General features: G+C 42.9%; 1 protein-coding gene across 4 annotated transcripts in view; it reads right to left on the reverse strand.

Annotated features, from left to right (window-relative positions):
• The window catches only part of ADD3 (adducin 3), a 152,216-nt gene that overhangs the window by 37,355 nt on the left and 100,571 nt on the right, over positions 1 to 14,290 (reverse strand). For all 4 annotated transcript variants that reach the window (XM_073595910.1, XM_073595907.1, XM_073595909.1 and 1 more), the window contains one exon: positions 2,171 to 2,309. In XM_073595910.1, the coding sequence (XP_073452011.1) occupies positions 2,171 to 2,309 (139 nt within the window). The remainder of the gene's footprint in view (positions 1 to 2,170; positions 2,310 to 14,290) is intronic.

The following is a 14,290-nucleotide window of genomic DNA, read 5'->3' on the forward strand; positions in this document are numbered from 1 at the left end:
GATGTCTGACAAGCTCTCCAACACAGGAGATAAAAGCAGCTGGAAGTCTGTGTCAGGGAGGGAACTTAGAGATAGATAAGCAGAGAGCTTGTCTATTCACAGCACAGCAACTTTCTTTGTTCCTCTGCCTATGTGGGGGGTGCCTGGTCTCCAATCAGCTCTCTCACAGTGTATGCCCAGACATCCCACCCACTGCTCAATGAGGAAACAAGATTTGTAAACCGTGTGGAAAGCTGAAGACAGCAGATATACATGTAAAACTTATGTAGGGAGATTTGTTTCATCTCTGTGTATCATCTGAGGCCATTCACTTCACTGGGTATAGGAGAGGGTTTACATGCACTTGAACTCTTTCCCTTGAAGACCAGACGTTCAGGGAAGCAGCACTGAGATAGCAGGAGCATTGAAAGCTATAAACTGCAAGTACTGGGGTAAGAATTCTAAGGCTCCATGTACGTTAGCAGCTCCTAAACTTGAGTTTAGGAGTTTTGGGGCTTTTTTTTGCCAAAACTCCCAAAATTAACTCCATAAAAGCCTATATGTCAATGTACACAGTCTTTTACCAGACTTTAGGAGAGCTTCAATCTCCCTCTCCTAAACGTGGAAGAGTCGCGTTCAGGATAGGAACGCTTTGAGCGACAGCTGCTGGAAAATGCAAATCGCAGCACAAATTTTGCTGTGTTTTCCCGCAGCTGGCGGTCAAAGTAAGCAGTGTGTACATGAAGCCTAACAAATAAGTCCGTTAATACGGGGAAAATATTTTATTATACTCAATGTGTTACAAAACTCAAAGTTTTAGGTCAGTAAATTCTGTAAATAAGTAATTTTTCCCCTTCACGGATGTGCGCCGATAAGGCGGCACTGGTGGGAACCTATAGGTGGCACCGGTGGGCAGCACTGACTGGCATCACTAATGGGCACCAATTGGTGTCCCTGATGGGGCTTTCCTATAATCAGGGCACTGATGATCAATGCCCCGATTACCTGCCCTGGTATCCCCTGCGAGGAGAGAACGCTGATCGGCTCTCCTCGCCACACACTCTGTCAGTGTGTGGCACTTCTGCATTTACATGTGATCAGCTGTGATTGGACACAGCCGATCACATGGTCAAAGAGCAGTGTCATCGGCTCTGTACAGAGATTGGGGTCACGCCATGTCCTAGGAACACGGCGTGGACACGATTGCCTCACTGTGCGCCCTCGTGGGCGTGCAACAGCAGCCGTTCTGGGGCGCCGCCATTTGACGTCCTCCCAGAAGGAGAGCTGCACCAATCCTCCGTCATTTGGGGGGGATGGGGAGTGGTTAAATGGTAGTGGGGTATACTAGCACATTAAGAAATACTTACTCTAGATAGAACAAAGCCTTCCACTGGCGCCTGCACACCGCTGACAGGGCTTCCACCTGCTGTGTGGCCGGAGCCGCGATGATATGCAACAGCAGGAGGGCCACAGGTTGAGCACCCATGCTGTACACTATACCCCTAGCTACACGCCCTGATGAAGGGCAATGCTGCGCATCCAAAACGCCTAGAATTTGTATATTTTTCAATTGACTTTGTATTGGAACACTTGGATCCAGACTACAATATCACAGTGCAGAGCTTTAAAAGATGTATGGCTTTTCTTTTCCTTTTTTTTTTTAAAAAAGAATCATACTTAACTAGGTGGATGCTGCATGTGTCCCCCGGCGCCTCCAACATTGAGAACGGAGTGATCAAACACCGCTGATCGCTTGGTTCCCACAGCTTTTTGAGCAGAGAGCTGGCGACTGTCTGCTCCCTTCGCTCCCTGGAGCGCTGGGCTGTGGAGGGGGCAGGAGCGGCCGGCTCAGACAACTCAGGGAGGCTGAGCCGGGTGCCAGTCCAGGCACCAATGCCGACTCCATTGTCCTGATCTTGGTGGACCGGCTCTGTGACGTCAATGGGCTTCAGGCCACTGTCTGCTGAAAACGGGTCACAGGAGTGCACAATGAACTGCACTCCTGTGATCCACAGGATAAGTACGGGCAAACCAGCTTTGGCTGTACTTCTTTACTTTTGTGAGTGTCTTATAAATCAAAATCCTGCAATAAAGTGGACCGCCACGCCACCAAAATGTACTGCCCTTCCAAAAGAATGCAGATTTAAAGGGGCACCCCACCACATTTCTATTCTTCTGTTCTGGAACTTACTGAGAGGAGAGGAGGGGAAACCAGCGAAGGAGCTGGCCATGATGTAATCGGCAATCTGCTGCAAGGCCAGGAGACTGGTTGGGTTGTTCCCCTTCTTCATCTGATCCTGGATCAGGCACTCCAGATCCTCCCGAAAAGCCTGCAGAGACAAAGAGATCCATTGTAAGTCATCACAGGTCACTAAACAGGACACGGGTGTCCCCCCAACCAACATTCACTGCTCCAACCCACCCAGATCCCTCATAACTTAGCAAAATAGTTCCCACTGGACACCATGGACCCATTTGTATCGTTATCGGGAGCCCTTGGACCCGTCCAGGATGTTTTGGTGCCAATGATATGCAAAGCTGCTCATGCATAACAGCAATAAAAAAACATGTAACATGTCTGCGAGTATTATCACCATCAATTTATTTTGGCTTCTATAAAACCAAATAAAAATGGGTGTGTGGGACTTTACGAGCACCAAAAAAAAAAAAAACCCCAAAAAAACACAAAAACCAACAAATCACATACGTAGAAAGTTAATCCATTTATTGTAATATTAAAAAGAAATGAATAAAACCAAATTATAGGCTGAACATTCGTCAAGGATATTTGTACTCTTCTGAACATTGACAAATTCATGTAAACATTTAATATACATTTCATTATTCCTTTCCAATCGTTTCGAAATGCTTTTCCTCAGGGGCACAGATTGAACAATGTCCGTGAGGGGTAAAGGACAATCAGCCTGAAAAAGGTTAAAATCAACAAAATGGTAAAGTGGTTGTAAACCCTTCCATATACCCAGTGAAGTGAATGGCCTCAGGTGACACACAGAGATGAAAAACAAATCTCCCTACATAAGTTGTACCTGTTTATCTGCAGCCATCTTTCCCCTAAGGTGCCATTTACATTTTCTCAGCGTTTTGTAGCGCAACGCTTGAGGCTCCAAAACACTGGAGGAGAACAAAATCAATTATCCTCTATGGCAGGGGTCTCAAACTGGCAGCCCTCCAGCTGTTGCGAAACTACAATTCCCATGAGGCATTGCAAGGCTGACAGTTATAAGCATGACTCCCACAGGCAGAGGCATGATGGGACATATAGTTTCCAGTAACAGCTGGAGGGCCGCCAGTTTGAGACCCCTGCTCTATGGAGTTGGCTCACATCTCCACTTCGGACGTTTGACTTCAGGCGACCTGAAGCTCAAAAAAAGTTTGAGTTTTTTTGTAGCTCATATTAGGCAGATTTCTGTTTGTATTCCCATAGAAATGCACAAATTATGCGTTTTTTTTTTTTACGATTTTCTGCTCAATTACAAAAAAAAAAAAAAAAAAGAAGAATATATGAATAAATATATGAATAAATATATATATATATATATATATATATATATATATATATATATATATATATATATATATATATATATATATATATACATACATACACATATACACACATACACACACACACACACACCACACACTACTATTATTTGTAAAATAAAAAAGACCCAAATCTGGAAAAAAAAAAAAATTTGTGTTGGGATTAGGGTTTATTTATTTTTTTAAAGGGTTGAGGTTTATTATTACATAGTATTCATTTATTGTATTTATGATTTTTATTTATTGATGTATTTTACATTTATTCATTAGTATCATCCTAACAAAAATAAATAAGACAATAAAATAATAACCCCTAATCCTAACCTTAACTCTAATCCCTTAACCTAATAAAAACATAAATGAAAATAAATAAATTGTAATAAAACAATAAAAAAAACCTGATGGAAAAGCTAAAAAACCTAGCAACAAATGACAGTTTTCTCTATTGGCTAGTAAAAAAAAAAAAATGGCAAAGCTCAAAAACGCTATATAATGAGAAAAAACATGCCAAAATCGTGCATAAAAATTTGTGGAAAAAATGCACAAAGACGCAAATCCATTCAAAGTGCAGAATTTACACAAAAGGTTCCCCAGCACTGAAAAGCAGGGGCGAAGTTACATCAGTGAGGAAAGCGCTGAAAGCTGATTGGAGGGAAGGCACATGCCCCCATCACACAGGAACAGAGCTGTGGCTGTCAGTCAGTTGAAGGTCCCTCCCCCGTCACCATTTTTCTCTTGGTGTCAGGAAAACTTGTCAGAAAAGACTCATGCTGATAAAGGAGGCAGCGGACAGAAAATTAGAAGTAGTGTTTTGGATTGAGACAAGTACACACCATAGGAGGGATATGCTTTGTTCATATTTCATGAATGAGGTTTATAGCCACTTTAATTTGGCTTCTGAGCACTCAGAACTGAAGGCAGTACAGATTCTGCTCTGCTTTAGCTGCTTGCCCACCGACATGCAGGAATAATCTAAACTACTGCTGGGATCTACCACAACAACTGCACAATACGAGACTCTGCCTTTCCTTAGCTTGTTGCTCTACATGTGGCTTCAATTATATATTTTCTGTCCTCATCTCAGAGGACGGTCTCCACCTTTGAACCGTATTGGCGTTATTGGTAATCCGCGGCTGAAAGTCCAAATTAACAACTGGAAAACTTTTCAAGAGCCGCCCGCCTATCCGAGCAATAAATATTTATCAGCGCAATCAATAAATTGTTGGCTTGTCATCAAAGAGGATACAGAGAGGGTGTGACACCTGTCAAGATATTTATTAAAGTGGAGTTCCACCCAAAAGTGGAACTTCCACTCATCGGATTCCTCCCCCCCTCCGGTGTCACAGTTGGCACCTTTCAGGGGGGAGGGGGGTGCAGATACCTGTATATTACAGGTATCTGTACCCACTTCCGGCATAGATAGCCGCAGAATCTGCGGTTATTTACGCCACATCCTGTTCCCCCCCACTGTCTGCTGGGAAATACACGGGTCCCAGAGACAGCAGGGACCAGCCGTATTGCGTTGCGCAACTCACGCATGCGCAGTAGGGAACCGGGAAGTGAAGCTGCACGGCTTCACTTCCTGATTCCCTTCCCGAAGATGGAGGCGGCAGCACCCGAGGACCGAGAGACGGTTCGGCCTCGGGTGCCGACTTCGCGGGCGCCCTGGACAGGTAAGTGTCCATGTTTTAAAAGTCAGCAGCTGCAGTATTTGTAGCTGCTGACTTTTAAAAAAAACCATTTCGGCGGAGCTCCGCTTTAAGAAATCTTGTGAGCTGATAAATTCCTGTACTGCGCGCTTATCAATTACATTGTTCTCAGGGCTAGTATAGAGAAATGTTCTGCAGTTCTGTCCTAGGGTGACAACGCTGCCCCTCCATACAGTACAGAGAGTGAACGTTGTCACGTTGGGACAGGAAGTGTGTTACTGGCTGGATCGCCAGGTGAAAAAAAAAACCCAAAAAACTGAAAAATGGAACACAAATGCACCCGTTACATCTAAGGACTGGTAATCTGCAATATATTACATTTTTGTTCTTGGGTTTGGATACACTTTAGAACAAAGTTCCATCTTGTTGGAAATTCTCATTAAGAATATTCAAATGCGATTCTGTAATGTCAGGTGATACAGATGAAAAATCCTCCTACATAAGTTGTACCTGTTGCCTGTCTGCTGCCATCTCTTCTCTACATCCACTCAAAAAGCAGAATGTGTATAGCTTGTCTGAGCTTTCAGAAAGCAGGGGAGCTGCAGTTACACTCTGCAGAACTCAGTGAGGAGAGTTGATTGGAGGGAGGGAAATGGAAGGGAAATGGAGGGGAGGAGGGGAAAGGAAGGGAAAGGAAATGGAGGGGAGGAGGGGAAAGGAAGGGAAGGGAAATGGAGGGAAGGAGGGGAAAGGAAGGGAAGGGAAATGGGAGGGAAGGAGGGGAAAGGAAGGGAAGGGAAATGGGAGGGAAGGAGGGGAAAGGAAGGGAAGGGAAGGGAAATGGGAGGGAAGGAGGGGAAAGGAAGGGAAGGGAAGGGAAATGGAGGGAAGGAGGGGAAAGGAAGGGAAGGGAAATGGAGGGAAGGAGGGGAAAGGAAGGGAAGGGAAATGGAGGGAAGGAGGGGAAAGGAAGGGAAGGGAAGGAGGGGAAAGGAAGGGAAGGGAAGGAGGGGAAAGGAAGGGAAAGGAAGGGAAGGGAAATGGAGGGAAGGAGGGGAAAGGAAGGGAAGGGAAATGGAGGGAAGGAGGGGAAAGGAAGGGAAGGGAAATGGAGGGAAGGAGGGGAAAGGAAGGGAAGGGAAATGGAGGGAAGGAGGGGAAAGGAAGGGAAGGGAAATGGAGGGGAGGAGGGGAAGGGAAGGGGAAAGAAGGGGGGGGGGGAATGGAGGGGAAGGGAAGGGAATGGAATTAGCTGTGCACCCCAGTCTGGAGCACATAAGCAAAGGAACACGCACAAAGATAGGTTTTTGATTAACCAAATTAGAAAGGATATTGAATAAAAAAAAAAAAAAAAAAAAAAAGGAGGAAAGCAATTCTATTATATAGGAGCATGCAATACAAAAGCATTCATTTTAATCAGAGGGTTGAGTTCCACTTTAATGTTTTTCAGTTCATCACTTGCTTTGCAGTCGACTTTATACAAAAAAAAAAAAAAAGAAATTGTTTATGGCAAGCCTAAAGAACTGTCAGAAGGCGTGACGCTATACGGAATCAACCCACATGAAAATTGTGGGAGTTTGGGTGGGGGGCTGGCCCTTTAATTAACTGCCTCTGGCACAGGACCAGCTGATTATCAGCTCCGGTCAGTGTGGGAGGCACTCCGCCTGGAACACAGCCCAGTGCTAACTCATCCTCAGTGTAAACAGCTTAGAGAGCTTCCCTCCTCCACACACAGGAAGGCTGTACTTCCACCATAGTAGTGTGTGAATGTGCGTAAACTCATATGCTTTTGCGAGTGTTCAGTTTCAAATGCAGCTTTATGCGCCGACATACCTCCTTAGGTCCAGTCTGCCCGCACATTATGGTCACCTGCTGACTTGGCACTATCCACAGGCAGCGTAACACTTCAATAAGACACAAAAGTTGAATCCAACAGAATTTTTCTTCAGCCAATGGCAGTATAGAGGGTGTTTTTCCAGCCTATTAAAGTGGAACTTCACTCTCTCAATCCACTGACTATAAATGTGGCCGTGGTTCCAGCGCGGGAGTCCAGTCCTGCTCACTGGTTCAGGTGCAAATTTTAATCTGAAATCGCACCTGAACCGGCCTGAAAAACGCACAGGACATTTTTTAAAATGTTTTTTAAACTGCACCACGACTGCCCTGCACATGTGTGAGAAGGCTGCTGGTTCACATATTATGCAAATCAGATGCAGTTCAAAAATGCATCCGAATCGCATATATGTGAATGGAGTGTTATCCTGCTAGTATTACTAAATAGATAAACTTTTCTATCGTATTTACTTGATTTAGCTTTTTAATTTTACATTTCTTCAGTTACTGGTTTCCATGCCTAGGCAAATAATGTCATACATCCCAGAAGTCTTCAGGAGGGGCTTTCTCCGATAAGAACACTCTCTTGCTTTCACGCCTGAGCTAAGGGAAGCTGAATTCTAGGAAGTAGATACCATATGAATCATCTGCCCTTACATTGTTCAGTTAAGCTTTGACAAAAAAAAACTGGAAGCCGATTGGCTACTATGCAGAGCTGCACCAGATTTTGCTCTCTCCAGTTTTAGTAAATCAACCCCAACTATTAAGCACTGTCTCTGCAAATAACCAACACTGACTGAGGGAACATAGAAATAGTGAGGGTCTAGCAGTGCTAATACTAAAACTAACTAGCACTAGACAAGAGGGGAGGACAGAGGGCGAAACCAAAATCAAAGTGTAAGCAAGTTGCAGTGGCCCAAAACTGCCACTGGATGTCAACATACTACAAAAAAGTGCAGTTCAGTATAAGACATAAAAAAAAAAAACAAAAAACAAAAAAAAAAAAACAAAAAACATATCAATGGGGCAAAACAGCGTGCATTCACCAAACCTGCAAAAAAAAAAAAAAAAAAAAAAAAAGTACACCACACTTGCGATGCCAGTCATTGTTAATGGCACCCCAAAAAACACAGGCAACAAAACGTGCCATTAAAATACAAGCACCATTTAAAGCTTAAGCTGATTTGAGTGTAAGTCAACCCTTTAAAATGAATGAGCTTCCCTATGGGAGTAAAACAATAACATGCAAAAAAATATGCAAACGTGCGACAGTGTGAATGGGGCCCAAAACCTTTAAGGATACAAAAAAAAAGTAAAAGAGAATCCAAAAAAAAGTAAATTGTTCATAAACAGCTCCAATAATAAAGGCCAACGCGTTTCGGAGATCAGACATCCCCCTCCCCACCCTTCATCAGGGCTCAATACAGGATAAAACAACTTGAATCGGTTTAGAATTACCACACTGCTCTAAAAACAAGCCAAAGTCATTTTGGGAGTTTTAGTTATAGGTGGAGTCCAGTGAGAAAGACTTATAATGTGTCTTAGATATTCCAAATTTGATCTCTCCTGGCCATAATTCCAGACTCTGTATAAAATCCAGCAGGGATGGTGGGAACCACTCATAATGGGTACAGACCTGGGAACTCAGCACAGGCATGGAGGGAACCCCTCATAATGGGCACATCAGGTGTACAGACCCGGGAAATCAGCACAGGGATGGTGGGACCTCCTTATAATGGGCACAGCAGGGGTGTAGACCCAGGGACTCCATGCAGGGATGGTGGGAACCCCTCATAATGGGCACAGCAGGTGTGCAGACCCAGGAACCTTGTACAGGGATGACCATGCAACCAATTAGGTTTGTATTCTCGATTGAATTTATGTCTGTCCATGTATGGTGTTTCGCCTCTCCAAGTAACTTTGATTATCTACAAATTGGCAAATTAATGACATGTGCTGCCAGGAGGGGTTTATACACTATATATTGTGGCATTTTTTGTACATGGCACTTGTAGTGAACAAGGCCCACAAGGCTGAAACGCGTTTACATCTGCTGTCTGTTTGAGTTTCTTTTTATGGAGAATCAATACATTTTAAAGATTGTAAAGAGCAAGGAGTTGCGGACCATTTTTTCCTCACAGTACAGGGATGGTGGGAACCCCTCATAATGGGCACTTTACAGCTTCAGGTGACCTCTGCCTGCCGGTGAAGAGTGAAGCAGCTGATAATGACAGGCAGGTGAACTGGAGAACTTGGCTGCCTGTAATACTGAAGAATGACCAGCAGAGCGCGCTGCTCCTAGAATTCATTCTACACCAACTTTATTCAATGCTCAAAATGTAAATCACACCATCGCAGGAAATGCGGCTGTGCTTGACTGCGGCAGAAAGGAAAGTCTGAAGAGGGCTTCTGTATATACCAAAACCCTGATCCTAAGATACAAGATCCTGACGGTCATACTGAACCCAATATTTCAGTAATATCTGAGCCCCTCCAACCTTACTCTGACCTGCATTATTGCTCCAGGTTAGCGACTCATAGAATGGCAGTCAGAGACGGCCAGGGACATCAGAGTTTTCAGGAGAAAAATAGCTCTGGAAGGTTTGCACTGCTTTCAGTACAAGTTTATTAAAGTTCTTTTGAGGCAAAAACCTCTAAACTTGCACATGAGTTACATATACAGGAGATATTTAACTGCCAAAAGGATGTGCACTTCTGTCTATGCAGTCCTCAGATTTACACAGCTCTGCCACAAGGCACAGTCGCGACGGGCAGGAGACTTGATTATTCTCTGCTGCAGTTCAGTAACACTTACAGATCCTGTTTCTCCAACAGCCAATGACTGGACAGTGAAAAGAGAAGCAGCAGACTGAAGAACTTATCTCTCAGTCACTCTGCTCTCTCCTCCTACCAGTAAAGCTCTCTACACTGCAGTATACCTGGCTCTTTGTGCTTCTTCCTTACCCCAGTCTAAGCTCTGCTGTACAGGGACTGCAAAAAGACAGATATCAGGTCACACTCCAGTACTTACACTGCTTGAATAAAAAAAAAAAATATTTAATGCATTATTGTTTACAGAGCGGAATTGGTTTGTATCTTTTATATCTGCCTGGAGTTCAGCTTTAATTCACCATCAGGAGGACAAGGTGGGGCGGTTATTGGATTGATCAGTATTTTACAGGTTTATTTAGCAAATCTTGCTCCTGTCCAACAGCGTGCTGGAGTGCCCTGCACCGCGGAGCAATAAAATGTAATCAATCTTATTTTTTTAGTGCCTTGCATTTACAGCCCATTGATATGAACTGTCAACATTAAAAACAATGAAACCTTGCCTGATGTTGAGCAACATAGCCTAGCATCGGTAGTGTGTAAAGTGCAGTAACCCAGAGCAGCCAATCAAAATCTACTGTGTTAAAATCAGGCCAGTGTAAGATTGATGCTGATTGGCTGGTGTTGGTAATTGCACTTGACACTTTGCCACTAAAACACACCTGAACAGGCCCGTAAACAAAAGTTTCATTTAATGTGGAAATTTGGGAAAATTTACAGATTTTTTTTTTTTTTAAATTTAGTGGTTGTTCCTTTAGGAACTTTGTACTCTTGGGGACCATTGATCATTAACTGTTGGGTTATACTGCTGCCTACAAGAGAATTTGGACACTGGCAGTCAACAAAAATCTGTAGACAAGCCAAAGGATAACCTTTAGGAGTACTAAGAGCATGATCATGAACACAGAATGGTGGGACCTGTCCAAGAAAAGGATTCTATGTTAAATACACAAAAATGCAAATTTTCTTTTTGGTCTACCAAGCGGTGCTGGAAGTCTACAACAATTGAGACGTCCAAAAGAAGTCCAACTCAGGGCAAAATTTACTTGGACCTGTAGCTCAAGAGTTGCCTGAAGGACCAGCACATGAAAAACAGACACTGGTAGAGGCCGAACCCACTGGCTTGATAGGGGAACCCGTCAACATGACAAAAAGGAGGACAAAGAATCAACCGGAAGCCCAAGACCAGTAAGAAATGGCCACCCACCAGACAGCAATGACTCAACATGGAAGGGAACACCCAACCATAGAACAAGCAAGAGCTGAACAACTCAAAACCACTAAGGGTTGGAACAAAAACTAAATCCCGTTTGGGAGGGAAAACTACTAACATGGTTAACATCAAAAGGGAACAAGTCTCTGGTAGAAACAAATCAGACAATGGACCTGAAAAAGTCATACAGAAAAGCTAAAAACAAAAACTGGTTAGACTTTTCTAAGCAGAGTGGAATAACAGATGTCGATATTTCTAGAACACTAGAAGAGAAGTCATCTTGAGCTGGCCTAAAGATTTTCTGTTTGCCAGTGTCCAAATCCTCCCATTAGGCATCATTAAAACCCAACTATTAAACTTCCTCTGTCTCTCAATGAATGAGAAAGAAATGTGTTGACTCCACAACAAATGTAGTGGGTTTGGGTGAATGAAGGCAACACTAATGTAAAGTTAGCCTCCAGGTCATTCTCAACCAGAGTTTCACGAAACCCTAAGGTTCCTCCCACGGTTGCTAGGGGTTTCTTTGCCGTTGCTGATTCTCCCATTGACAGCCTCGATGGCTATCCTGCATGGTTCAAGGACCAACACCACCTGGCAAAATCAACAGCATTGCCTTGTATGAGTTAAAACGACATTGATATAAAGGTTACCTCCAGAGCAGTTATTCTCAACCAGAGTTCCATGAAACCCTAGAGTTCCTCCAGAGGTTGCTAGGGGTTCCTTGAGTTTTGACATATAAGAGGCAGCAACCCAGCAGAGTGGTGCACTCCCAGATTTTCCTCCTGTCTCCTATGGTGGGAATTGTAGCCTATATGAGCTCCCCTTATCTACAATGACTTGATGTGATATATCTGGGAGGCCCTGGTGTCTGTTTGCGGCCCGCTTGATTTTTTTCCAAATACATTTCTACCTCGATCGCTTTCTGCGACCTACTGACCATATCCACCTATGTGAACATTTTTCCTTTTACACATTTATTTGAACCTCTAGCTCCTAAAGAAGCGTTCTCTGTCAACGTGAAACATGTAGAGCAATTGGAGAATACACCATTTTGGAAATACCAGACCTGCAGTGCTCCCCCAATTTCAACTCTTTAGGGGAAGTTTACCTTTTTCCTTTATTTGGATTATGACTCAATTGTATATGAATATATAGGAATACACACAAAACTGCAGGATAGGATCCTCAATGGTGTCATGATATGCGTTGTATGTCTAGACTTGATGTGTTTTTAAATAATGTTTTGTCTATTCTCTTTGTTTTTTGTATGTTACCAATAAAATTTAACTGTTTTTTATATATCTTGTGTAGTCTACTACAGTTGTGCCTTTAAAGTCCCAAAAGTTTTTTAGTTTTTTTATTACTGATAAAAACCTGGTACAAAGCGCAACAATTAGCTACTATGCATCAGAAGTTCTCAAGAAGCAAAAAGTGGGAACCAGTGACCAATGATGACATTTGGAAACTTCTGGGCCTAATACTTCAGGGAGGAGTGGTGGGGAAACCCCTGCAGAAGTGGTATTAGACAATAAAATTACTCGCCACTCCATTCTTTGGCATGGTCATGTCACAGTACAGATTTTCCCTGCTCATGAAATATTTACATTTCAAAATCAACTAAGAATTTGATGAAACTACTTATCCGCACGAAAACTAAGGACATTTTTGGAAGTATCTCAAATAATTCTAAAGAATTTCCAACAGAGCTATGTGCCAGAAAGAGATATTAGCATAGATGAACGTTTAATGGCCTACAAGGGAAGGCTCAGTTGGGTACATTAAATTGCATCAAAGAGAGCAGGATTTGGCGTACAATCCTACATGCTATGCGAATCGAGAACTGGCTACATTTGGTATTCAGTCATTTACACTGGAAAAGGAACAGAAGAATTCAATCCAAAATACAGGAACTATGGAATGGCAACATATTCCGTTTTTTCACTCATCAAGCCATAGCGTAACAACCGACAACTTTAAAATGCCTCCTGAACTTTATGAGTTTCTTCTGCAAAACAAAACAGATGCCTATAGAACCATTAGGGCTAACCGGCACGACATGCCAATGTTTGGCAATAAGAAGCTGAAGACTGGTGAAATGGTTGCCTGGCAGAAAGGCAAAATGATGGCACTGCGATGGCGTAACAAGAAAGATGTGTGCCTAATGAGTACAGTTCCTAATACCGCCACTGTTATGGTACGCACAAAATGTGGGTAAAGAAATCATGAAGGCACAAGTAGTGATAGACTACAAACACCATGGGAGGTGTCGACAGAGCTGACCAAGCAATGACATTCTACCCAGCAATGAGGAAACGGCAAAAGTAATACTAAAAAAAGATCTTCAGGCATCTTCTTGACCAATGCTTGTGGAATACCTACATTCTGCTAAAGAAAAAAAAAAAAAGCGACAAGCCCAATTCATTCTGACTTCATTTGGAAAGTTGCCAAACGTATCTTTGTGAATCACAAACACCATCAATGGTTGTGAATAGAGCTGGACGTCATGCTGTTGGCGTTGTCAACCCGGAATGCCTGACTGGTCGTCACTTTATGGACCACATCCCACCAGCCGAGAAAAAGTCAGCATCTACAAGGACATGCGTGGTTTGTTGCTTGAAGGGAGATGACCGTGGAAAGAAAATTAGAAAAGGTAACCAGCTTCCATTGTCCTGATTGTGAGGTCGGACTTTGTGCAGTCCCATGTTTCAAAAGGTTTCATATCCGGGATGTTTACTTAACCAATATGCAGTGTCTAGTACTACAGTGACTAGTAATATTGCACCCTTGTTTGGACAAACTTCAGTGTTTTTTGTTTGATTACATTATTGAATAAAATGTATTATATTATTTTTTTATAATTATTTATTATAATATAATTTATGATTTTGTGTTTCAGACTTCATCATACCCGGGATGTCTACTAGACTCTTGTTTGGACAGATTTAAGTGAGTTATTCTTGAGAATTACAGGCCTACAATATAAAACAAATTTCCATGCAAAACAATGTACCACTGACATTCAAAAACACTGACATAATCAGACCGCCAGGGAGGTTAAACCTAGGGTTCCTCTAGCAGTTTGGGCTTTCTTTGCTGATTGACCTCCCATTGATAGCCCACCAGGGTTCCAGGACCAAAACCACAAAGTCATTTGCATTGCCCCATTGGTATGGGTTTGGGTGAATTAAGGCAACACTGAAGTAAAGTTGACCTCCCATTGATG

The sequence above is a fragment of the Aquarana catesbeiana genome, linkage group LG08 (genome assembly GCF_042186555.1).
Source record: "Aquarana catesbeiana isolate 2022-GZ linkage group LG08, ASM4218655v1, whole genome shotgun sequence".
NCBI lineage: Eukaryota > Metazoa > Chordata > Amphibia > Anura > Ranidae > Aquarana > Aquarana catesbeiana.